This window comes from Opisthorchis viverrini (genome assembly GCF_000715545.1).
Source record: "Opisthorchis viverrini unplaced genomic scaffold opera_v5_363, whole genome shotgun sequence".
Taxonomy (NCBI): Eukaryota; Metazoa; Platyhelminthes; class Trematoda; order Opisthorchiida; family Opisthorchiidae; genus Opisthorchis; species Opisthorchis viverrini.
The window spans coordinates 313,118-339,572 of record NW_008752025.1 but is presented as its reverse complement, the minus strand read 5'-3'; the positions used below and the strand labels follow the sequence as shown (position 1 = coordinate 339,572).

General features: G+C 43.2%; 1 protein-coding gene across 1 annotated transcript in view; it reads right to left on the bottom strand.

Moving 5' to 3' along the window:
• The window catches only part of T265_10438 (hypothetical protein), a gene marked incomplete at both ends in the record, with an annotated part of 39,308 nt that overhangs the window by 7,955 nt on the left and 4,898 nt on the right, over positions 1-26,455 (bottom strand). Inside the window, 6 exons of the mRNA XM_009176810.1 lie at positions 4,196-4,282; positions 6,841-6,927; positions 8,745-8,843; positions 10,440-11,207; positions 14,256-14,643; positions 22,718-22,923. Coding sequence (XP_009175074.1) covers positions 4,196-4,282; positions 6,841-6,927; positions 8,745-8,843; positions 10,440-11,207; positions 14,256-14,643; positions 22,718-22,923 — 1,635 coding nt within the window. The remainder of the gene's footprint in view (positions 1-4,195; positions 4,283-6,840; positions 6,928-8,744; positions 8,844-10,439; positions 11,208-14,255; positions 14,644-22,717; positions 22,924-26,455) is intronic.

Here is a 26,455-nt window from a genome sequence, read left to right as displayed (position 1 = left end):
GTAGTTCAAATTTAATCCTCAGATTACTGCACCGATTCAGCCGCAGATGGGTTTTCATGGGTGGGCTAATCGGCTAACCTGCATACCGTAATCAACAACGCCCAGATTGAATAGCTGCTTGACCAGCGACATCCATGCGGCAATGCACTGGATACTCGCTCTTCGATTTCCATTCACAGTCGCCTGAATAATGTGCCCTAACTGCCTATGGATATGCTTTCATCGATGTGTTGAAAGCAAGATAACGCTAACAAAAAACTGAGTCATTGACAACAATACCCGCAAATTGAAAGTGTTCAGCGACGTATTTTCGATCATGGACTGTGAATTTCAGGTACACAAGTACATGCACAGGAACATTCGAGTCACTGAGGAAGTATATTTCAGGCTGAGCTGTGCCACTCACTACTCGCGGTTATTCTCTTCGGTTTTTCATGAGGCTTATGCTATGAAAAGTGAAGACTAGTTCAACAGCTCGATATACCGTTAAAACATCCGGTTAGAACATTGATTTATTCGTTACCGAATGTAGAAAACAGCTAAAATTAATAGCTGGCCGAGTAAATTTGCTTTACAAGTAGTATAACCTCAAGGCCTGAATTTCGGCATCATCCAGTACACTCGGTCAACTACAGCCTGGATACAAGAACCATGAAAACTGTAGACAACTTGCCACGGAGTTTACGTGTGAACAAGCATTTCTACAGCTCTTGTGAGCCACTTATTAAGGAACCCCAAACGGCAAGATCTTCCAACATAAGTCTGTGAAAATCTGGCTCCAAATAAGCATTTCATTGGGGACTGATTTCAATTCTCGGTAATGCAGATATGACGAATTTTTTGGTGATATACCGATCTCTCTGCAGGATAACATTGTTCTTTTATTCCTTTCATTTAAGATAAACTTAAAATAAGTCAGTGACTGTCCAGTGTTTTTTGGGATTTTTTCAACCTTTTGGCTACCAGTTTTCACCATGGTACAGATCCATTTTATATGCATTGGATGGTATTTCTTATTTCCTCTCTCTCTCCCTAAATAGACAAGCATCCAGACACTTTATCGCGTTTCTTTTAGAGCCCGCATTCATCATTATGCTTGAAGCAATCGTACTGTTTCTTTTAACATAGCCTCATTCGGATTTTCCAAGCGAATGGTAGTTTACGCCTTATGGTTACTCAGCCTGAACTACGGCCAGCATCATTCACCGACTCTTCCACCTAGAAAGAAAGCTAATCTTCCGTTATAGACCAAGGTCTATTTTTACTCCTTCTAGTGATGTAACAACACGTGTGCAGGATCTCCACTATGAGGGCCCTCAGCCAAGTTGGAGGCGCTCGTGCATGGATTCGAACTCAGGTGATCGGAACGGAGATCCGCGATGCTAATCACTGGGCTACCCTGGCCAAAATGCAGTTGTGATCGAACTACTAGATGACACTTCACGAGTCAAAGTGACCCTATCAATGCCTTGCTTCCACTCTTAACCTAGCTAATCTCCAAATCTTCTGAAGGATAGATTAGAAATTTTCATTTCGTTGACATTCGGAATCAGCTTTTGGTTTTTGCAAGAGGTCTGGTTGTATGGCTTTTCTTCGTATGGTAAACAGCGTCATGGTCAAATCATGTACCATTTTAAAATCTCTAGTGTCTTCGTCCAGTTGTATTCTCAGAGCCAAATTCTGATGAGTTACACCAGTTACCAATAGGCCTTGGCCCGTATGTGTTTATTATTTTCTCAGGCCATGCAATTTATAACGAAATGCGGCTATTGACTGACAGTTTCAACCAACGATACCCCTATCTGATAGGGTTGTCTATTCATTTATACTGGCATTTTCCGCCCTTTCGCTGATTTGGTTAAAAACCTGGTGGGATGGCATTATGAGTGCGCCTCTAATGCTCGAGTTCTGTTCACCCGCACTGACCTTGACTTACGATTAGTCGTTCCTAGCGGCTTGTTGTTTGACCTGTCTTCCCCTGAAGTTTGGAAGTGTCCTTCAATGCCTGACTTACAAGCCACAATTCTTGAATACCACCATGGATGACATACTTGAGAACATACCATTACTTTGAAAGTTCTTTTCCTCAATCAAACCAAGTATGTTTGGGCTATATTCTGAAGATTTGTAAACTCTGTCGTTCACGGGGGGTAGACTAGTTACACTATGGGAATCTAGATGAGATTTCTAGGAATTCATCCAATAGAATCACTAGTCTCACCAATAGCTACCAATGTTGATTCATCAGAGAGAGATGGACAACGAGAACACCAAAACAAGGTAGATCCGCGATATACTAGCCACAATTGCACCCTGTGGTGATCCATAGCTCCTAAACAAAAAAACGGGACTTGAGACTACACAAAAGCAAAACACCTGTGGTTATGTTTAGCAATACGTGAGTTACTCGGTCACCCATGTTATGAGGGGTTATGTTCGTAATCGTAAAAAGGTCTGTTTTAGCCTGGGAAGCATTACCGAAACCAAGCCTACCTGCTATATGCATCCTGTGTGATAGGTGACAGAGGAAAAATGCTGTTCATACTAGGTGGTGTTAGGGATGTAAACCACAGTGCGCGTCACAAGGATACCGAAAGAATAAAGGAAAAACCATTAACCCACCGCCACGCACCACTACGCTCCCCAATAACGCACTGATGATGTCACCTCGATTGATGATGCAACGTCTGCAATCAAATTGCCCAGCTCAGCGAACAAGTCAACGACCATGAAGGCCTCAGTCATCATGGAAAATTCAACTTAAAGTGCCTCAACTGCTGACGAAGGGAAAACGTCAGATAATTTAACAGTTTCAACCTATTGAAATGCTTGCTCGCACTTATTCGCAGTTTGTTCTACTGGATCGAGCAAATCTGTCCATCTGACCTATTCGCACACAAAATACACGTAGTCATATGTTTGCCCGTCAAGAAGAACAACTATCGGGAAACGTTTATCTCACTTTAGACTAGAACCTGCAACAAAACCGACTTAAAGTTATTTGCACGGATGAGTTACTTGTTTTCCGTTTGTTGCACACAGCAAACTTCGTTACTGCTTGCGCGACAGAACGCCGTACCGAGGGACTTCTGGCCTCGTAAATCGAAAATACGCCCTCACTGTCAGACAAAACATTACCAACTCTGTACATCAGTCTGCACTGATCCATGCATCTAGAAATCTTGTAGAGTTTAGATAAGTTGGAGTAAGGCAGCTTTAGGACGAGGGCAAAAGGGCGTGTGCCTTAGTTTATCCTGAACACGTTGAATCATTATGGTGGTAATCAGCTCACATTTGGCCGAAATGGTGGCGCCAATGCAATTGAAAGTTTCCATGCTTACCCTCCTTAATTTGATTGAGACCAAGCCTTTTTGAAATATGGCTGTGCTCAGTTTGATCCACATGACCCCATAGAGCATCACAGACGTTTCCACCACAAGTTAAATTTGAATTACCATTATTGATTTGCGCACCGTTTTTGTTCGTTACCTGTGTGACGCGCATTCCGACAAAAACCGCTCGGAATGTCACCACTCCACACAAGACATGACCCTGTATAGTTATTCAAACTCATGAAGGGAAGCAACCGACCTTAAATGAATGATTACCCGGGACATCCAGTTCTGTTTGACTTCTTTCAGTAGAAAGTCTAGCCCTTGAAATTTCCAGCCTTCCCAAACCCCTCCCTATGCCTGACAGTCATATGCGTGGTGGACTTACTTCTAGTGTTGCACCTGTATCCTTTCTCCCTCTGATGTTAACCTTCTGCCTCGGTCTGCGAAAATAACCTTTCCTCTATTTTATTTCAGCTACTGGAACCTCAAAAGTAGTTATAAATCATGGTAACAAACTCGCGATTCTTTCTGCTCTCAGCATCACAGTGGACAAGAAATCTAGCTTGTGATAAATCAAGACACTAGTGATCGCACACGGAACACAGATAGAATTGACTAAATGTTCAGAGCAACGGACTTGGTCATGGTAGCCTTAGTGTGTCTGAGATCAGAATAGCAGCCGAAAGGGTAAAGCGCCTGTCAGGCAAATTAGGGGCTGCGGTTTCTGTTGTCGTACATAGCATTTTCTTTTCTTTGGGATCTTTATAGCATTTTTCTTTTCTTTGGGATCTTTTATGGTACGACTTCTCACTGACCACCTAGAATAACAACACTCATAACGCTCTCATAACAACACTGACCTGGTCGGCTTGCCCTTTCTCGTGACGATGCGCTGCGTTCACAACCGGTTGTGGTACATCGGCCCGCGGAAAAAGTGGGGTATCTTCCTAGAATAGCAGAAGAGACGGAATGCGATTAAATTTCTTCCGTCGGAACACCGTTATAAGAATGCTTACGATTTTGAATAGATCGAGCAGTTTATCCGAAGCGCTCTGTCTTCCGAACCAGGTAAGTTTTGGATAAGCTGGTGCTCATATGGAAGTTTCATATCACCTCGAACCACCTATCAACTCGCTATAGCAGCTCAGTTCTTTAATAAGACTCACATTTAGAAAGTTTGCTAATCAGAACACAGCGCTGTTGTGCATTGCTTGTAATCCAAAATCGACAGGGCTACTGTGGGTAACTTTTGTCAATGGGTCCCACAACGAAGTGAACGCAAACGAAACAGCAAAGCGAGTCAACCAGTTCAGTGATTGGTGGGACGATGGGCTTAGTTCAGTAGTCTATCATGAGCGATATCGGGTGTGTCAATATGTGTGCGTCTGTCTATGGGTCTGTTGTGGTTGGAGAATTTCGACAAGGTCGATAGATGAATTCGCGGGTGGGAGTTGTCACCTGAGGTCAAATGATATAGTGGCATAGAGTCCGGCCTCGTGTCTGGCTGACATGCCGAGTTGGTTGTCGGGTCAGAACAAACCAAACAGATGGGAGAGTTACCTCGTAGCCAGGATGGCACAAGTCGGAAACTTACTAATTCCTAGGGATTCAAACGCTGCTTACGTGAACTGAGGTCTCACCACAGAATGTGACTGCGATGTCAACCCAAGAATTCTGCTCAAGTGCAAGTAGGTCTATGGCTTCTTCATTTCTGTGAGGTCATGAGATTGGAATCTGCTAAGATGTTCATGTTCAGCTGCTTTCAGTTTTAGCCATCTATCTGGTATAATCGACCGGAAACCATGTGTATGCCTGTGTATGCCTTTCGTGTGATGCTCTGGAGTGATAAAATCTTCTACCCTTGTAAGGTGCTTTGCAAGAGTATTGTCAGTCTAAAATTAAGTATTGATTTCACAAGATTTATAACTCTCTTCACATCACCATCAATCAGTAAGTAGCTCAGAAGAAGAAAAATTTCACAGGATGAATGATATTCCCTTCTGAGAAGCCATCAGTCGAGGAACCAGTCAGTCAGCACGTGACCACGTGATGTGGCTTCCGTGATTGAAGGATGAGTTGCGCTATAGAGCCATTCATCCTACTGTTCAGCCATCCTTAGCCAAACGGTTGGGTGTCCAATCATTGGACTGAAGTTCACGCTCTGCTGCGCTCTGCTGATGATTCCCAGAACGGATAAGTCAACAGCTGTACAGTGCTCCTCGACTCAGCTTCAGCGTAGACTCGTTTCAATGACAGAACAAGATATCCTCTTTCGATTGTGTTTGATTATTGGGATGTGACAAGTGACCAAATAACAGACACGGTTTTACCAGAGAATCCGTATCAATGTAATGTTCTTGATTTGTGAAAAACCTAGAGCGGATCAATCAGGTGGAAGAGGACTGATTTGAACATCACGGTAAAAAGTTACAGAGATGAAAAGATTCTGCAAAACAAAGTTTTCCTTTGATTTTGTGTGTGCATGTGAACAATGTATTGTGGACGTATTCAAACGGGCATAATAGTCTAAACTACGGACGTTGCAGCATACTTTATAGAAGATTGAATATCGTACCCAATGTTAATTCGATTATCACTTAAAAGGAGAACTTTGGTCGATCCACGAAATCCAACCCCCACTCCAAGAAGGGACAACTCTAACCGTATCACACTAATTGCCGTTAGATTAGCCGTTTAAGCTTTTATATGCTTCACCCATAGGTATAGTTCTTTTCTTTGAAGGTTTTCGGGGATTTTGGAATCAGCATATCCCTTGCACCGATTGGAAAATAAGTAACATAATTATGTGAAATATTTTATTCACAAAGCTATCGTTAATTTGTTCCTCCTGGTCCAAATAACGATAATTTTGATGTGTGGACCCTCCACACTTAACAGGATGTTGTGAATAAGCGTATGGTTAGTCGACGTTGTGAGGATCCAAGTTCTTTCCTCCATCAGTTATTTTCCTCCTTTGCGGTGTACGAAAATTTCCGCCAACATTTACTTCATAATAGATTTCTAGTTCTAAAACTCATTCATATGACAAATTGACAATTCTTGCCAGGTAAATAAGCTTTTTCCCTTGGAAAGCTCCCCTCATTTGTTCGAAATCTGTGGAGGAAAATTCATCCAGTAGGTCAGTCAGGTTATTTGTTTCTAATACACCCTTCCCGAATTTGTTTTTTTATCTGCCTCGTGTACGCGAAACCCAGCCTCGTCGCACATAGTTCACAGGTGGACGTAACGAGCAACTTAGGATTGCTCACCGGCAGACTTCTGAACTTGAAAACGGAACAGCAGTTAGACAGATAACACGCCCACTGGATAGAAAAATACCCTACTACGGATGATACTACCTTCCATGACACTCGGAATCTCACTGACTTATTTATGATTGCACAGCACTTCTTTCTTCTTCCCGCACATGTGAATGCATTTTACTATCGTATGGTAACATAGGTTTTGCTGTCCTTGTATCGTTGTACATTGTGATAACACTCACTCGGTCAGTTTGTTTGTCCTTGTGATGACGAACTGTGACCACAGGCGGCTCCGGTGCACTGGGCTGTGACGGGATCCCCTTCTCTTCCTGCAGTAAAGCGGATAACCGAGTTTTATAACGGTGCACAAGTAGAGCTGGACGGCATCACGTTCATAGTCACTTAATTGGAGAGTGCTTAAAATCGACTCAGAATTGATAAGTCTTCTATTAGAAAAACTCGGAGATAGTGCCCTAACCATTCTGTTGGTAAATATTCTGCTTACGCGTAAATGCTCCGTTGTATTAAAGAAAATTTTCTGTTGATGGGGAGATGAATGTTACGAAGGTGAAATCAAAAAATTTTCAGGGTGCACATGAGGCTAACGCAAGCTTGCCTTAGAATTAGATTCAATTTTCAAAAGAAAAGATTACATTTAGAAAGTTTAAAACCAAAGTATTCCGATATCACCATCTTCATCTAGCTTACTTGCCCTAATAGGTTCTCATTGACTTGGAAAACCCATAAAAAGCACCTAGTTTGTCATTTAACTTGGCTAACATGGCAGTACACCCGACAAGCATGATGAGAGTACTGTTACCCAAGCGGAAAATTGTTCTTGACAGGTTGGTTTCGAAGCATATTTGAAACATAATGTCCGCTTTTCTGCTTTACTACAGTGTTGACGCAAAGCAGAGTTCTTTTTCAGACAGTTTCTTGTTATAAAACCGCCCGAACAACTTTAAGCTTGTGTCCTATAAACGTGCGTTCGACACTAAGTCGGTGATAAGCTGAAAAACGCTTAGTCAGATTGGGCCGTGAATTCCCATAAACCGAATGAAGTACTCAAGCCCCGGAACACGAAATAAGACATAACTCATTTCTCCCATTTTCCTTTCTAACTTCGCGTCTTTCGCGATTAATCCGCTTGACTTTCCAGCCTGTCCAAAAAAGTGAACTCGTTCCATCACTGAATTTTTTGCTAGAGGCTACTCCTTTTTGGTCAAGGCTTCGGACAGATTCATTTAGTGCAACAGCTGTGTGGCCACTAGAATTTTCACAATGAATTACTTGAGATTTATAAGTAGCTTACATTGACAACAATAAATATGAATCACGCAAGGCAGACGAAGGCACTCAGTCAGGCTTCACTTGCACATTACTCTGGTTTTAAATAGAGATTCTGCCAAATTTCCACTAAATCACTTGGTTTTGATATTCTTCAACTGAATTTGGCGTCTCATGCTCCAGTTGAAACCATATTCGCAATACCGCAGTGTATTTTCATAAAGGAAACTACTCACAAAGTTACTGAAAACACTTCAGCACTTTGACCGGCTTCGCCCTTGTCGAAGCGGACGCATTCCCCCAGTTTCCGTCAAACTCATGTTTCACTTAAATTCAAATCCACGAAAAATTGTGAAATGCACTCATTTGCACACTAATTTGGTTTTGACGGAGTTCCAGCTGGATTCCTCATATTATTCAGCAGCCTTAGCAGAAGTGTTCCACCAAGATTCAGTCAAGATTTTGGTATCCGTTCACGCCTTCATCGTTGATTCATTAACACTAAGCCCTTCTTGGAGTTCCAGCTGGATTCCTCATATTATTCAGCAGCCTTAGCAGAAGTGTTCCACCAAGATTCAGTCAAGATTTTGGTATCCGTTCACGCCTTCATCGTTGATTCATTAACACTAAGCCCTTCTTTAAAGACCGAAGAATAGTCAGACGAGCAATCTGGTCGTTTCATCAAGACAACAAGATGACAAATGTTGAGAGATGTTAAGCCCCATCTGTCGCAAAGCTTGAACTTTGACAGCGACTAACTTAACGGCCCTGAGTGGTATCCTCAACCACATTCCGTTTCCATCACCACTGCTATCAGTATCATAGGCGTCACTGAGCTGAATGTCATAAATTGACTCACGTGATCTGCTTTATCTTCCTGTTGACGAGGGACAGCGGACTTATCCGGTTGTGTAACCATGATACGCGACGGAAAAATCTGCCTTCCTGATTTTTTCTCCTAGAAAATGAGACGGATGTAAAATAGTACTCAGTTACATAAAGGAATGTATTTTTGTTGTTCGACACTGACTAAGCTGTTTCTGGCTCAGTCACTTTAGAAAACAAACTTATTTGATTGCCCTAAATGCTTCTGCTGAGTGGTTCTGCATACGCTTTATGCATGGAAAGTGTCAATTTTTACTGCTGAACTGAGTGGAATCAACCTAGAACCTTATTCCTGTAGATGAATAAATTGAGTTGATGGATAATTTTCTCTGCTGGCCAGCTACAAAATTCTTCTTGTGGACTGAAGAAAACTGAATTCGTTTTCGGAATTGGGAAGACCAGGGAAGCGTTTGCCGAACTCCAACATTTGTGGCTCAGACGGTACATCTGCTTGACTGTCAGAAATACAGTGCACAATACTGTATTTCCACCTGTCCTATTTTATGCATCAGTGCGTGCAATTTAGTTCATTCTGGTTTATTAGCTGTAACCATTGTTCCAAGGGTACGTTGGTTTTAGCTGCTCCAGTTTCAGCCGCCGAAAAACGGGACAGCGGAGGAAATATAGCCAAGCATTGTAGGTGACCTCACGATCTTCAAAGACCTCTCGTCTTTGTCCAGACGTACTTCCGAAGCATTGTGCATGTCTGGTGGAAACATCAAATCAAAATGCTGAGGCACACTAGATGGTTTTCAGGAAATGCAACTCCAACTCTATAGAACAACTGGTTACAGACCGTAGGTTACACTGGTTGAACCGTGCACTTCGTTCACCAGAGGATCCTTTGACCCGCAAGGCCCTCTTCAACCAATCGTGTGTCGGATGAAGATGACATAAAGGCGGTCGGTTCATGACTTGGCAGAAACCTTACCAGTCAACTCAGTTGCATTGGTAACTAGGTCTCCACAGATAGAGACTGCTGAACTAGACCAACCAATGGTTAGCGATCCTGCTGGATATGTCAACCAGTGAGGATCTTGTATCGAACCTACATCCTCTGATGTGCAGCGCCCTCGCTTCTTACTACTCCGTTGTAATGGATAACCTGTTTTTGCGTACTGGCTCCGTTCCTCCAGCTTCTCTATAAACCTCTTCAAATCGTCCGTGATCCATGTTAACAGATATTCTGAAACCCAAAAAAACCGTATGTGTTGCCAGGCTCACATTCTCTGAAACCATACAAATAAGCATCTAGTCACTGTTTTATTTGGGTTCTTCTTTAAATTTGCATTTATGCGCCAGGAACAAAGTTCTACACGGCGAATCTGATGAGTTGCCCGGCTAGATTGTTCTAACCTATGGTAGTTGCATCTTGTAAGTTGCATCTCATCATACTAGTCCAATCAGTGTTCAGATCACTGACCCTGTCCGACTTATTCTTAATTTATCACCCGAAAATCTGGCTTCTACTAAGGCATAAAAGCGGCACAATACACAGTTTTCTTAAACATAGTACAGGCAATATTATATTGAACTGACGTCTCTAGAGAGGAGGCTCATCTCTCCCAGTGCAGACAAACTTTTGAGTTGATCATATTACGCAATTCATATAAGCAATTCTCTCCCTTGAGGGAGCAATTCACACAAAATGGTTGTTCATCTTACTTACTGGGGATGAGCTCCGTTGACTCGGCTCCGTAACAGCCATAGTCCGTTGAATAGGCGGTACACTGGAAAGCGTGGAACTTCTCGGTTTATCCTCGCTACTCGTCTCCATCTGGTCGCCAGTCGTGAGGTCATCTTGCTTAGGTTTCTGCTCTGGTGCTTGCATATTACTTTTCCCTTTGGAAAGCCCGGACGTCCATAAGCTCACACTGGATAACAGAAGCGAACTGGAGGAACCGGGATCCTTTGATGAATGATCCGGCTCATTCGAATAGCTCAGATCCCCGACCGACGACTGTACGAAACCCAGATTTGGATCTGTGGCTAGCGAGGTTGGTGGCGGTCTGCCCAAATAGACAGACCACCAAAACCACAAGACAAAGCTCATGAATGCATGAAAGAATGCGCGGCCAAAAAAGCAGAGCAAAAAGAAACTGCTCAGGAAACTTATGCCAGCACACAGGCCCAGCGTCCCTCCAAGGTTGCTGATCAGGTTGAACAGTGACTCGGTCAGTTCTTCTTCCCACACATCGATCAGTTCTCTTGCAAGTCGTATGTCCACAATTATAAGGTCACTAATTTTCAACTCCTGTAGATGCACACTGCTATCTATCTTGTCTATACCTTCGTATTTTTCCATGAATTCCTGTAGAATTGGTTGATCAAGTTGACTGGCAGAGAGCTGCTTCACATAGGAATCGAGAAGAGCTGGTGAGAAAGTCAGGTTGGGATCCAGTTCAAGTACTTCAAAGAACCGAGTTGAGTAAATGTCCTGCACAAGAAAAGTTACCGAAGAAACTAACATGATGATTACCTAAATCGATCAGTGTAGCTGGTAAAAGTGCATCGGATTACTGAAGGACAGCTAAGGTGACATCAGTAAGCAATACAGGAACACCAAAGCTCCAACGGATAACCTGGATATCTAAAGTTACCTGAAAGCCCTTGTAAGCCAGAAACCTACGGCTATGCATCAGTTTGCTAACGGAGAGTCGCGATCAGTGTCGGACATCGTCACCTATCTTGGGCCTAGGGTTTCCTCAACGCCTGCATCAATGTGCCTGCACCACTGGATTAGACAAATTCTTTCGGCGGCACAAGTCAAACTCTCTTGCCAGTATTTTGCTAATTTCGTGAAATTCGGTCTCAAGGTTGACGGAGACACGGGAACTGCACCTACCTGATGAGCCCCAAGAAGGGCGAAACCACTCGTAAACTGTCGAAGAATTTTCGGCAAACTTGTGAGTAGTGTATTACGTCTGTTGCTGATACTTCTCTCCGATGAACACAGCCGACCATATCCAATAAAAATAAGCTAATATAATTAGAGACTATTTCACCAAGCGGACCCACTTCATTTGTGGGGAGGAGTATTCAAAAGTGCCCACCAGCCAACAAGCGCGTTAAAAGAAACTACTCATTTCCTATTCTTTGGCCCTCCTCTCCTCTTATGTATTTCACCGTGCCTAATTCCTTCGGTCGAAATAAGCACCTGTGAAAAGTAGTATTAACTAAGCCAAAATTCCTCCTCCAAGTAGTGTGTCCCGTTCTGGAAGATTACTATTTCCAGGTGATACCGCACGAAGGAATCTAAAACTTACTTGGGCGATATTGTCACTTGGTCTTGCGAACCTTCTTCTACCTTACGTATATTTCCAAACGTTAAGGTATTCTTTTCCTCCGCTGCATCGAGAAACCGGGAATTTATTGACGATTTAATGTTACTTATCGACAAGAACGTTTGAATTCTGAGATCTGCTCATTTCTGAGGACCCAAAGTACCATTGTTGATGTGGACCATCCCGTTCCCTAATTTTCATTCGCGAATACCTTACGCATTTATTTTGTCCTTAAAGCTATATTCTCCAATCTTTCAAAAAACTTTTTTTATTTAGTTATGTCTCAAAACCTGCACCGCAGACTAACCATATCCTGCTCACACAAACTAACACAGTTTTTAACGAATATACACTCATTTGGTTTTTCGAGAGACTCACCTGGAACCCAGCCGAATCTTTCGTTTGTGAAGTTTCCAGGCAACTGTATGCACTGCACTAGGCCGCTTCATGTTTCACTTGGCACGATATTCGAGATATCGCGATACATGTATATATTTGCAATGCACTACTCGTGAGGTTGCTGAAAATCCGTTGGCAGCCCAAGAACGGTTTCGCCGTTCTTGGGGTTCATCAGGTAGGCGCAGTCCCCGGGTTTCCGTCAAATTTGTGTTCTACCTGAAACTAAATTGCATGAAATTAGCGAATATAGACTCATTTGCAAACTAATTTGGTTTTTCGCAAGTGAGTGTATATTCGCTAATTTCGTGCAATTCGGTTTCAAGTAGAAAATGGGGTTGATGGAGACCTGGAGACTGATGAGCCCTAAAAAGGGCAAAACCGGTCGTGAGCTGTCGACGGAGTTTCAGCAACCTTATGAGTAGCGCGTTACAAATAACACAGTTTTTCTTACGAGAACCTATGTATGCCGGAATGCTGTGCGACCCTTCATGGCCGGCATCATTTTGATCTCCGTTACTTCATGATGCTTTCCTATCACGCCTTCTGGTTCCCTTCCTCTGAAAGGTCTCTCTTCATTAACCTAACGTTCTCGAATACCGGAGAAGTGACAATCCCTAAAAGAATGGTGCGTGAGATTCTTTTGTCGGTTTTTGTTGGGTACGAACAACAAGAATACGACTAATCGACAGTTCCTATGGGACAGATCCCAAGAGAACTGACCTTCTTTGAGGGGTGGCTTTCCTGACAGAAAACCTATTCGTAAAGTCTAGTGCTTCTTGTATGCCAAACACTCACCTCTTCGGATGCATGGCACTGTCCTTTACTTGACAATCAATAGTAAAACTAGTGATAGTAATAATACTAATATCAATGAAGGCCTCTTTTGCACGCAGCTTGCAATTTTGCAACTTCGCTAGTCTTGATGAAAATGGGGGACGGTGAAGCAAAATGAGGAAAGTGGTCGTATGTGGTGAAGAACGTGAACTGTTCAGTTTTTAGAGGAAATTGCAATAAATGCCATAAATGATTTGGATTTTTAGGCCTGCCTTGGCAACATGATATTTTGTCACTAAAACGAACCCGAGTTCTCAAATGTCCTATTCCAGTGTAACTGAATGTATGGACTGATGGTTTCCACTCGCCGCTGAATTTTGAAATGTCCAGCTCTGTTCCTATGACAGTTTTTCATCTATCACCAAACGAACTATAATCCCAACTCCTTTTGCCGTATTTTCGTTTGCGTACACAGCCTTCGGGTTCGTTCACAGTGCATGTCCCATAGACTGCGCATATTTCTGCGCAGCGCTGGCTGCAGAAGACTATTCATCTGATGATCATACAACCAACTAGTTCTCGACCAGTCTAGCAGTCATCACCCCCTGGCTATGACTTCCTCTTAATTACAACCACATGGCGTCAAGACCGGACAAAGGTCGTCCTTCTCTCCGAAAGAGTGCCAAATGTGCTTGCTGCCTTGAAATGGTGACACAACCGAGTGCTGTGCCCAATTCCACCATTCAAAATTTCCAATGCGGGACAAGCGCATATGACTCATGCTTTCCTCCAAGAATGAGGAAAATGAATTCGAAACTAAGAGGTGTTATATAAGTTTCAGTCTTAAGCACGAAGAATTGCGTGGTTCCAAGCTGTAGTCCACGAAGCAGAAATCACTTATTTAGAATCGAAAGACGGAAAAGTTCAGTACAGAAAACGTGGATACCTGATCATCAGCAATATCAGTACCGAAAGGTCAGCACTGCACAAATGCAGTGCTAGCTTAACCTCACTATCGGTCCGCTCACTTTCCGACAAAGTAGATTACAGATTTTGTGACGTTCAATTTTTCTCGTGTCCAAATCTTCTCTCGTATCATACAGTTTATCCAAGGGAACGAATTTGTCCAATACCGACGTAGTGGGCATATTTTCGTATTGATCGTAGCAGAGGAAATCTCCACGCAGACGCTGTGATGTCTTTTGACGAATGTCGCGACAGAACGCTTTGATATTTCCACGTCCTTCTTGTTTGCCAGGCTTCAACTGACGGTCAGCTCCTTCGAATGGAACGAACAGATTATCCGAATAGCATCGACACTCGTCCCTTATGAATCGTTGTTTCATGTTTGCAATACAGTCTTCGTAGGTATAAGCATACTCAAGGTAGTTTGCACCACCACGAAAATTTGTGTACCTGATTAAGGAAAAATCACAGTTCCGTTAGGAGTGGTTGTATCCAGACAACTTTAATGGTGTGAAAATTGAAAAGTATACGCCCGGAAGGACTGACTACACACGAGTTTTTGATTGAACCGACCAGGTGGGCGTTCACTCAGCATTTTCGATCTGCTATCTACATGTCCGGCGACCAGTTTTCACAACCGGTGAATTACATGTAGATAATGTAGGATGGTTCTTGATTTATGTCTTGCAAGATAATGATTATCATTGGTAGTGAGAGGACTTCACTTGTAAGTAAAGCCAATCTACGCTGAAAAGCCGAGAATCACCGTCCAGTTGTTGCTTTCTCCTTACTGGGAACCAGCAGCAGTGCCTAGTTCATGAAACCCAAGGCAGTTGCGAATGCCTGACACTCTGCCTAGTGGTTTGAACCGTTAATTGTTTGACCAGTATAGACTGACTTCACTTACAGGATGAAATCCCAATCGAAAATTACAAAGTCTCTACACTAACAACAACTTATAAGTAGCTCAGAGTAAAAATAATTTCAGCAGACGAGTGAAAATTTCTTCTGAGATGTCCCCACTCGATGAGCTAACGTGATAAGAATTTCGTAACTGAAGGATGGTTGGTGTTACATCTTGTCTGAGCCCAAATTAATCACACTAGCCTTAATTAACTCGTGGCTGAATTGTTAAGTGTTCAAAGTTCAGTTTCTTGGGATGCGGACCACTGATGACTCTCAGCATTGATGAAACAGCAGCTCTGCACTGATTCTTGGCCTTCCAGCATAGAGTGACTTCAATGACACGAGGAAATATCGATTGATTATCATGTCTGATGGAATATGGTGGGGATACTAACCACAATGTGCTGTAACAAACGAAAAGAGCAGGGGTGGGCGAAAGGACTGTATGAATAGAGTGAGGCAACAGTGGCTTAAAAAATGAGTCGAATTGGTCATGAATGGAACTCATATTGGGCTCGGTGTCTTCCCGGTGGGTCGACGTTTGGATGGGCAAGGTGATGTGAGTTGAGCAAAATTTATGCAAACAAGCATTCAGTCAACTTCTCAACCCACGAAGCTAAACAACAGGTTATTTTGTAACATTCGGTTAGGCTTCAGGACAGATAAACCTGGATCCTCATTAAACCGTCAGCTCTCAGCTGTATCGGCAATGACTATACGTTCTGTGGCTAACGATAATCTACAGCCTCCGTACTCTTTGGTCAACCTTTATTGCAGCGATATTGATTCGAATAAACCCATATGTAGGACGAATCAACCTAACACACATACAAAGAACGCTTCCGGTGACATATTCTCAGGTAAGCCGTGGAAACCCTACCAGTCAATCAACTAGCCCTCGTTTCAATCTGGTTTCTGGTCTCTAGTCATCAAGCTACAGGACGCTTTCGGTGCCCAGTTGCAATGCCACCCGAAATAAGCACAGGGGCCAAAATGGGGCAAGTAGGAAACCTGTCAAAATGCAAAGGGTGGGTTTGCATTGAGGACTTTAAGGTCAGTCAACCGACTTGCCCGATGAACTAACGAACGGAGATCCTAAACGAGAAGTGGAAAAAATGACTTCGGAAGGTATTGTAACAGCCTACAAATAAGTGTTATGAGTGCTAGTATATTAACATAGTTGAAGTAGACGTGGAACTCCCAGTGCCCGCTGAATTACTGTCCACAGAGCGAAATCTCAACTCTGGATTTATCGCAATCATTGAACCAGACTGCGAAAGTTCCCGAAACCGAAACAAAATTATTACACTTTGAACAAATCCGGGGTACTCATGAGTAGTCCGGTTTCAAAGCGTTTTTTTTGTGCGCGGTCATCCCATTCAGATTTTTCTCAACCCGTCGATGACCGGTTGCGGACTGTCGTTTCGATGGTCAATAGCAGACCGTCAATTGATAAATTCAATAGAAACCACCCTCAGTATGGAAATGCTGTTCTCAACCCGTCGATGACCGGTTGCGGACCGTCGTGTCGATGGTCAATAGCAGACCATCAATTGACCCTCAGTATGGAAATGCTACCTACTGTGAGTGACTCAGACAAAAAATAGGTCAGTCCCGCACCGAATTTCTTGGGGGCTTGAGACAAGTGATTAACTCAGCGTCACGTTGTATTTTTCCAGACAGGCATCTCTAGCCCTTGACCATCAAAGTCCTTCAAAGCAGCTGATTCTCAGGCTCACCGGTGACCTGCCAACATTTGACATCATTAGGTCATGACGGGATCTCAGGCTCCGCCACGCCGGCTCAACAGGTGGGTCAAACTGGTTTATCTTAACTCCGTGAGATTCGACAGCGTGTGTTACAGGGTGTGAAGACCATGGCCCATATATCCTGGATTCAGCATTGGCCAAGGAAATCCTCTGCCAAGTCAGTTGATTACTGTTGCAAGGGCTTGTCAATCGAATTCAGCATTTTTTTTGTTCATTCTTGCGTTAGGTCCTGTGAGATTAACGAGAGCTGAGCCGCATAGATGCATTCTACATGTGATTTATCCCATGTAAATAATCAGTACGGAAATTTGGCACAGTCATATAGCTGGCCGACCACCCGCAGCTGAATGACGGAATGCTTGAACTCCTGCCGGAAAAGCTGGGAATTCCAGGAGCTCGAGAGTCATAAAGTGCACATTGTTCACGAACGTCGGTAACTGTGAGATGACTGTATGGTTCTGTTGTTGGTCAACGGCGTATTTGAAATGTATGTGGTGACTTCTAGACTACCCCACGAAAATCCGCGTGAAAAATGAGCCGGAATCACTGAAGTTGTAGGAAAGCACTTTCCGCACACTTAAATGATTCACTAGGTATCTGGTATTCACAGTCCTTTTCGCGAAGTTACACTGAGGACAAACAGAAATTCTGGAAGACATAATCGCAGGTTCGAAGATGATTAAATTGATACCACGACAATTTGAGTGCTTTCAGCATAAAAACCCCACCTGCATAATAAAATTACCACCCAACTGCCACTCCTGTGTATCGTAACAGTTAGATTTAGACCATGATTTCCGTGACCATTTTACTCAAAAGTCAATTGAGGACAGGTCAGTTCGAACCCCCTAGGTTTGACCTTGACTGCGTGTCTCCTAAGGTACTTAAGTTTTTATTTCTAGACACATTATGATATACTTGGTTTGTATTCCAAGCATGCAACAAATTTGTGTTAACAAACTGTGTCAATACGACCTTCGGTTCGTGGACAGTGTCAATCTACGTATTTTCCGAGGATGTAGGTTGAATATTTTGTATAAATTCACCTATTTAGGGGCAGGATTTTAAGGTCCCTTAAAGTTTAGTCATTCCACATGAATTGCACGAGGCTGGTAAAATGCTAATAAGGGAACCTAGTGAAAATCTACTTTGGGTTACTTGCACATCTTGGATCACCAACAACCGAATACATTCAGGTTACTAGCGGAAGTTGATACACTCGGTCGGGACAGTCACCTTACTGATCTGCAACTTGTCGAGCCCAGCAACTACCACAGTGATAACAGTCAGACAAAGGCTGAAGCTACCGTGGGGTTGTAGTGAATGAACAGAAAACGAAGCAAAACGACCTGCTCGTTCTGTGGCAGTGCAGGTTCCCCATGTCACAAATGGCGCACTCCCATAGGAGGCGATCAGTGACAGTGTACTTCATGTTGTTTACCAATCTTGCCTGAAGGAACACGCACGTCCAGGTGAATGAGACGAGACGAATGTCCGCTTTGGCCCCAAAAAAATCCACCTGTCTGGCGGCAAGTTGATGGACGATCAACCACCTCTGTTTGTACCTAGCTGTCTGACAGATTTTGCGAAAATATCCTCTCCAGGTTGTGTGTTGGTGAGTAACAGTGTGCCGAGAAAAGCGTTACTACGTGTGCACATTGGGGTCTGCTATCCGGGTCAGACGTTCTAGACTTTGATCCTCATGAATACGACAAAAGCAAGTCAAGCACAATACAAGTCAGGTCACTGTGTCTAATTTAATTTCAAATGGTCACAGCTACGTTCAGCCTGCGCGTGTCCCAGCATTGCTAGCCCTTGCTAGTCAGTTTCGGTCACGATATCCACTACACAACCAAGTCACCCTTGTTCGTCTGCAGGTTATCATTCAACACTTAAATGAGGCATACGTACTGACCATCTAATCCGCGAACTGTACTGAGTTGCTTACATCGAGTTCATTTCTCACTGCGATTCCGATGACCTTGGTGTCTAGATTTTGCAACCTGATAACTTATCTCGTAATTTAACAACACAAACACAAGAGATGAAATCGAACACACCCACAGTGAAGGTGTGCCTGGTTTCGTCACTATTGATAGTTGATCACGTGGCTGTTGATCTGTTTGCCGAACTTGACAACTGACTTACAGACGTTTCGTCAACAGCTGATGAGATATCGTCAGTCTGTTTTTGAGTCAGCGCACTCGTGTAACACTCGGAAGCTACTAACGAAGCTCTGCGAATAGGTAAACAGTCATCCGATCAACAACCATTCCGCTTGATAAATGACCTTATATACGTATAGTTCTAACGCTACAGTCCCTAAGCCGTACTTACTAGTCAATCCGAAAATCGTATTGCCTCATCCAGAGATTGAGTTAATAGTACATCAAGGAAAGCACGATTTCCGTTAGATTCTTCCTCCCGATAGGCAAGTAAGTCAAGGTCAGACGTTATCAGGGTTGTTTTAAAAATAAACCAAGCTCCTTCTTCTAACACCACAGACTGACCGCTTGCACAGGTAATATCCTAAAAACGCCCGACTTTCTCATTTTCAGCGGGAAAATCTCGGCTAGTTTTTGGCCCTAAGTAACTGTTCACATACGAACGCACACTTCTACGTCACCCAAATGCTCATCAGTGGTTCTCTCAAATTTTAAACTCACATTCTGGGCACAAAACAGAATAAGATTCACAACGGAATTCCAGAATATATAAGTAGCCCAGAAGAAGAGTAGTTTCATAAGAGGAATGATGCCTCCATTTGAGAAGTCAATCAGTAGGTGACAAAATGATTGAAGGATAAACGGCACAACATCCTGTCTGAGTAAGGCTAAATACACCGCTGTCCTGCCACTCGCGGTCCAAAAGTTCAGTGTACAAACTCCTAACCGAGTAACTTCCTGGAGTTCTGTGAGATGCCCACTGAGGATGATTTCGAATAAGGATGAATCAGCATATGTACAGTGTATGTAAATTGGCTTCACTAAAAGGACGAAGATGCCTTTTGTGGACCCACCGCCAAGAGCTATCTAAGTTGAAACTAGCTTTTCAACTAAACAGTAGTTAGCAATTCTCGAACATTAACCAATCCAATGTCATGAGCGCAATTGGCGCTGAAATATGCATGACTGAGATCACTGTTAACGATACATCTGATGTGGGTGTACCTGGCTAACATCTTATTAGCGTTGTCTGGCTCCTAGTCGGTTGGCTGCTGTCGGAATAACTTGTACATTCTGTAGTTGGGGTATCGTGTTAGTCGGAATAACTTGTACATTCTGTAGTTGGGGCTATCGTGTTACTTGGTTCAATTTTTCATAGGTTTTACGTCTTTTGTTGATTCTTTGTTAGGAAATTCGGTAGTTTTAGATTGGTCATCACTTCCGTCCAGTATCACAGAACCGTGGTGCCAACTGCGTTGCAAGAATACCAGATTACTAAGTACACGTAATTTCTTAATGGAGTGGTGATGTTTAGGTATCAGTAAAGACCTACAAAGGTGGTCAGAATATGATACGACACAGCTGCTGATCTGGGTTCATTGAGAGGTGCCTCCTGTGACCATACAGCTTTTTATAACGAACCCGAGATAATGACAAAACTTCTCAAGTTTACGGAGTGTGCTTACTTTCGTTCTTTCACGTACTTCACGGAATTTTTCTAACTTCATTCAGCAGAGGGCGGATAGGTGGTTGCTGAGTATCCCACCAAAAGCTTTGTTGAGTTTCTACAAATCTATTCATTTGCTTAGCCTTGAAATGCTTGGTGTAACTTGCGCTGTCCCGTAAACTCTTCACTATGGCCAACAGCATTCCATGCTGTACCATGATCCGATCCAAATTAACGGGTACATCACTTAGGTTCGAGTAACAGCTGCCTTACAATCCGAAGTTCACATCAGTGAAACTGACTGACTGGATTAAACTCCATTATTTCCCAAGTGCTCTACTTCCAAATACTTGAACTTCAATATGACCTTAGCATCGTCCGATGCATTGATCGAAATTTTATTTTCACCGTGAATATTGGCCTTTGATTCAAACACTGCGTTCCCATTTGAGCATCCATTTGATCAATGGGACTGAACATATGGGTTTCAAGAATTTGAGGAAAAGTACAAACGTTATTTCAATATTTTCCAAGATGTATTTATTAGTACTGGAGCATGCAAATCAGGGTTTGCACGTTAATCGTCGCCATTCGAGCAGACATCACTAGTGCGCGGTTAGCTGGGTCTTAATCAGAATTTAACTTGGCGTTATACGACACCCAATATGTCTTGGTCCATTTAGCAGAACTGAATGCTCTCCCGTCATAAACTGATTCATTCATCCCACAATTCCATGCATCTTGAAAATAAATAGTTTTAGATCCTACTCAGGGAGTGGAGGACTACAGTTCTTTTCGGAAACTAGTGCTCCCCTTTGCGAGGTGCTGTCCCTTCTCAAAAAACAACCGCATATTTTTAAAGTAGCTTAAACAAGCTTTTCCGCACTGTTCAAGGTTTCACGGATGAAATGCAATCAGAAAAACTATGGGTCCATTCTGCGTATGTTAATGTACCCGTCCCATTCGTATTTTTTTCGTTTCCAGTTCCTCTGGTACATGAAAGTGCAGTTGACTAACATGGTGCAAAAGCTTCTGATAAACTGGGACTGGACTAACGACTGGAGCAAGTTCTTTATCTGCATCAGAGTGCACCAAGTACAGGAAGCACGCTGTCTGAATTGACAAGATAGCAATAGGCCATCGGTGAGACGCTCACATGAGATGCACAGCTAGATAACGTTTCAGCTACATTCCGCGTGCGTACAAGCAAGAATCAGCCCGTGTACACCATTTTCTTGGATAATGCACTGAAGATCCTAACCAATTGAGTCACATAAGACTTGATAAAAGTAGTTACATTTTTCTGCAAAGTTTGTAACACCCTTCAAATCGATCGTCTTCTAGCCTAAATATCATCTTATATGCAACTTCAGCAGCAGTTCACGTCTCTCCTACGGCCTTTAATGTCGAGGGAATTTTAGACCGCGAGCCTTTTTTTATGAGATAAGGCAAAGAAAGTGTCAACTTTGAGACGAGAAAGTGGATGGCTGCATACAGCAATTCAGGCCTCTGAATCCGGTTCGAGATCTCTCATACCCGGCCATCGCCAACATTTGTTATGCGTTCGGCATGCCCTGTTTAAATGGTGGTAACATATCGGCATCGAATGCCAGATGTTCGGAGTTCCATTCTGGGCTAGCCGTATTCTAGTGAAATTCGAATTCACTTCTTTCTATTTTGGTATGGACCAACCAGATGAATTTCACTGTAGGACAGGGACAGTGTGGGCAGCTCAAATGCATTCTACAGATTCTACAACTTCCCACAGGCAATCAGCCAACTATTCGAGATTGTGTTTGGTCATAGCCACACCACTCTCGTTTGAACGGTCATGTTCCTGTTCTGGCGTAATTATTCCGGTGAGCCCACACCAAAGGGAAGCACTGGATTCGAGTTTCGCTCTTATTAGAGCTCATCAGCAGTGCACATCCAATGGCCGTGCCGGGATTTGAACCCCGGACATCTGACATGCGAGGCGAGCGTGTAACCACTACTCCACCAACGCATGTTGGACGCATTTGAATTATCACGTCTGAACAGGCGAAACGAGATTAAAGAACCCGCAATTAAAATCCGCTGGTGCCGTTCACACACACACATAGATGCAAATCAAAGGTGTCATCACATCAATCAGTTTCTCCTTTTTTGAAATGAAGTGATCAAGAAATGTTGGATACTCCTCTGCTGAATAAATTTTTTAATCAGCCAAAAAAAACACCAGTCCAAAGGACACCTACTTGTACGGTTCACGAGAGAGAGCACACGACTTGCGTCCACTCTGATCCGATTGATATTGTAATCCAGAGACTTCTATTATTGCCTGTTGTCCATAGCGTAGAGAAAAACTGGTTGGCATGCTACTGATTGCGTAGGTGGGGAAGGTACCAGGATTGTGAATGAACACGTTTATTCCATCGTTGATCGCATTCGTGAAAATAGGGTCCTATAGATGAATAGAAACATTTTAAAAACTATGTAAATTAGCAGAGGAATGAGGGCATGTGAGCAAGGTCATACAAGTTCCTGTCAATAGAGCAGGTTATCGTGGCCGACTGTTCTTATAGGCGTGCTGTGGTTGGAGTGCGGTGAGGCAACGCTCAGCGATAAAGCAGCTACGGGCTCTTAGTAATGGCTACCAACTTGTCACACAGTAAAAAAAACAACGTAGTGAGCGCAAACTAATTGCAAACACCAGTTTGTAAGCTGCACTAGCTCCACATTGCGCCTTACCACTGAGCATCACCAGGTGATGAGTTCCTTTCATAGGATGAATGAGCTGTTTATTGAGCCCAGAATAGGAAAACTAAGACACGGAAGTGGACATAGGAGTTAATCCTTGTTAGTTCCAAAGTTCGACTATCCAGAGCCACTTATATCCTACACAGACACCAAATGTTTCGTACCAGACGAAATACACTCATTTCCAAATTATTTTGGCTCTAGCTGGAAATTCAGTCAAACCCCGGCAGAATCCCTTGTCTATGCTATTCCACAATTGAATGTGCTGCACAAATACTGCCTCATGTTTCAGTTGATACGATATCCCAAATGTCGCACTTTATTTTCTTCATGGCGCACACAACTCAAACGGTTGCTGAAAACTCTTCAACGAAGGGAAAGGGCATGATATTTTTCAAATGAGCCTACTACCAGTTCAGAACCACCGGCTACAGTACGGCTTCTGATAGAGACACGAAAAATCGGCGCGCGGGAACAGATTACCCAAAATCTCAAAAAATGGATTCGAGTTTCCGCTTGGTCAATTGTAAGAGTTCGCTATTCATGCGCTGGGCCACACATGACATTCTAGCAACATATCATATTTTTGGTCGGTTCGAAGGTGGACGTTTATCGTGGGGTTATCTATAATCAGAATAGTGATACTGTATTAAGATAAACAAGTTTGGTTGACAGGAGTACCTATATTTCTATCTTTTGTTTGGCCTCCTGCATAACTTCAGTCTGTTCAAGATTTATGATCGCAAGGTAACATTATCCTTCGTCCCCTGTAAGCAGAAGCGATAAAAGGTAAGGAAGCCTTCCGTTCCCCAAACAGGCTGAACACCGTTTCTCTTTTTGGTACTGCTGAAGAGTAGTACAAGCGAGGGGTCGAATCCGGACTCATAAGTCTTCAAAGAGAAATAAATTGGTTTACAAATGAGTGTAGTTTGCGAATTTCATGCAATTTGGTTTCAGCTGGAATATAAGGTTGACGGGAACTCAATGACTGCTCCTATCTGATGGGTCCGAAAAAGAACGAAACCGCCGTTGAAATGTCGAATTTTTTAGTAAACTGCTAAGTAGTTTCCTTTATGAAAGCTGGAAGAGCTGTTTTTCGGAAGATACCAATAAGACGGTGACGCTGCCGGAGCACTTGGTTCGTTTTCTGTACTTCGCTAACTCTCTGGGTCCTACCGGGAGCATGGCTTTATGGGTCGGTGATTTAGTTTTACTTCGAGCGCAATATATCAGTGTGAACAACAGCCCTCCAACAGATGATTGATCCCTCTGGATATGTTACAAACCTAGGGAAACCTGTATGGTGATTGCTTCAAAGTGACCCTTTTCCTGTGAACCAGTCAAAAAGTGCAGTTTACTCGTGCTGAAGTTCAGTAACTGGAGCCAAAATGAAGATTGTGGTGTGATGGCAGAGATTGCTCCCCGGCACAATCGACAAATGACGAATACCAAAAATATATCAGCATGACAAGGGATAAAAATTGAAATCTGTCTGTAAAACCTCACAAGTAACGGAACGGCAGTTTCCGTTGCAAGAGGGTGGTGACATAGCAGGATTGCATTGCACCTGGTTAAGATGACATTAACAAGTATGCTTTGGGGGTAACAGGTAAGAGTTAGGTAGAAGGTAACTGAAATTCGATGGTCGATGAAATGGCACCCTGAAGGTAAGACCCTCCGTCTAACCAAAATCTGTGTGTGTACTTGTATAGACTGTTGAATTTTTATAGCTAGTAGTGGCCGACTTCATGCTCTGTTGATCTTCCAGTAATACTGGTGAGGAATCGAATACAAATCCGTGTAAATGCTCCCCTCCTGCTAGAGTACAGTCTCAACACTGTGATTCTTGCGACATTCTTTTGATAGTAAACACTTGGGCGATCATCATTGACTCTGCTTCATTCTCAGGTATGTGCTCTTCCTGCTGTACTGGTGTGGCCTAAAGCTTCTGGAACGTTCGATTCATTATGGTTATATCACGAGCCCTTGATCAGAAATGCCCAGCGTCACCAACGTCCGAACAGTCCCAAGTGCTCAAAGTTGCATCGCACAAAATGTAAGTTGGTTGAGGCTGATGTTCCATCAGCTAGTGCTCAGTGCCTTTCGACTGTCTGGTCCATACTGACTATAGTTGCTGCAAGAAGTGAATACATTATGTATGTACATTATATAAAGCTCTAGAAGTAGAGGTTCGTGACTCCTAATTTGCCGCCTTTGTCATCATCACAATCATCATCGTGTAATTGTTCAACACCGATTCCTCGCTGCTGTACGCACAAGAATATGTTTAATTGTAGGAATCACGGTTGTGCGTGGACTGCAATACTGCCATGGTACCAACATCTACACAGGAGGATCAAGAAGCCTGACCACAAGCCAGTGGTGGTTGACGGGAAATTCCAGCGCAGTACTTCCTCAAATAACGGTTACCAACACATGAATTCAAAACCCAACCTGGGACAGCAGGAGAGCGTATTGATCAGACCTTTGACCCGTCTGATATGAGAGACTCTAGGAACGTTGCATGGACGGGTCACTGAGGCATATTCTCTTCGTGACGGTGGCTGCCACTATAGACTCCATAGGAAAGTATGTTTACTTCAACCGTATTCTCACGTGTTTTCTGTCAGGCGTTAGCTCAGCCTTCTTTTACTGTATTTCGCGGGTCACAGCACACCTTCAACATCCGAGATGTCAGTGACCTCACACCGCTCAGCCTGGTCGTTCAAATGAAGGAGTTCACGGTGTCTTAACCTTCAACAGAGCGAAGATCCCCACAAATCCCGATCTCTTCAAAGGATGCTATTGTGCATGTACCATGTGGAGAGGCAGGCTCGAACCAGTGCATGTGAATTTAGAGGTGGTACACAAAGGATGCTCGGAAAACTCCGCACAGATTCAGTGTATTCTCCAGCGTTAAAAATTAATAAGTTAGTAAAGTAGAAGTAGTGTTCGAAGTTGATCGCCACTACTTGACTGCACTTGACCTCAAGTGACGTACCCCGCCACGGTTCAATGATTGCAGCAAACTTAGCAAACTCCGTGTCCGTTTTTCGGTTACATTTTCTTAATTGGTGGAAAGGCAAATTAGAAGCCAAAAAATGGCATGTTTCGATAAATTCGTACCTCTAAAACAATTCACTCCTCTCGTCGTTGCAAACACTGACTACTTTCTGAGTCAATTTGACGAAATCGGGGAAGAGCCAGGAGTTTCACTTCCGAAGGCTCATACAAGT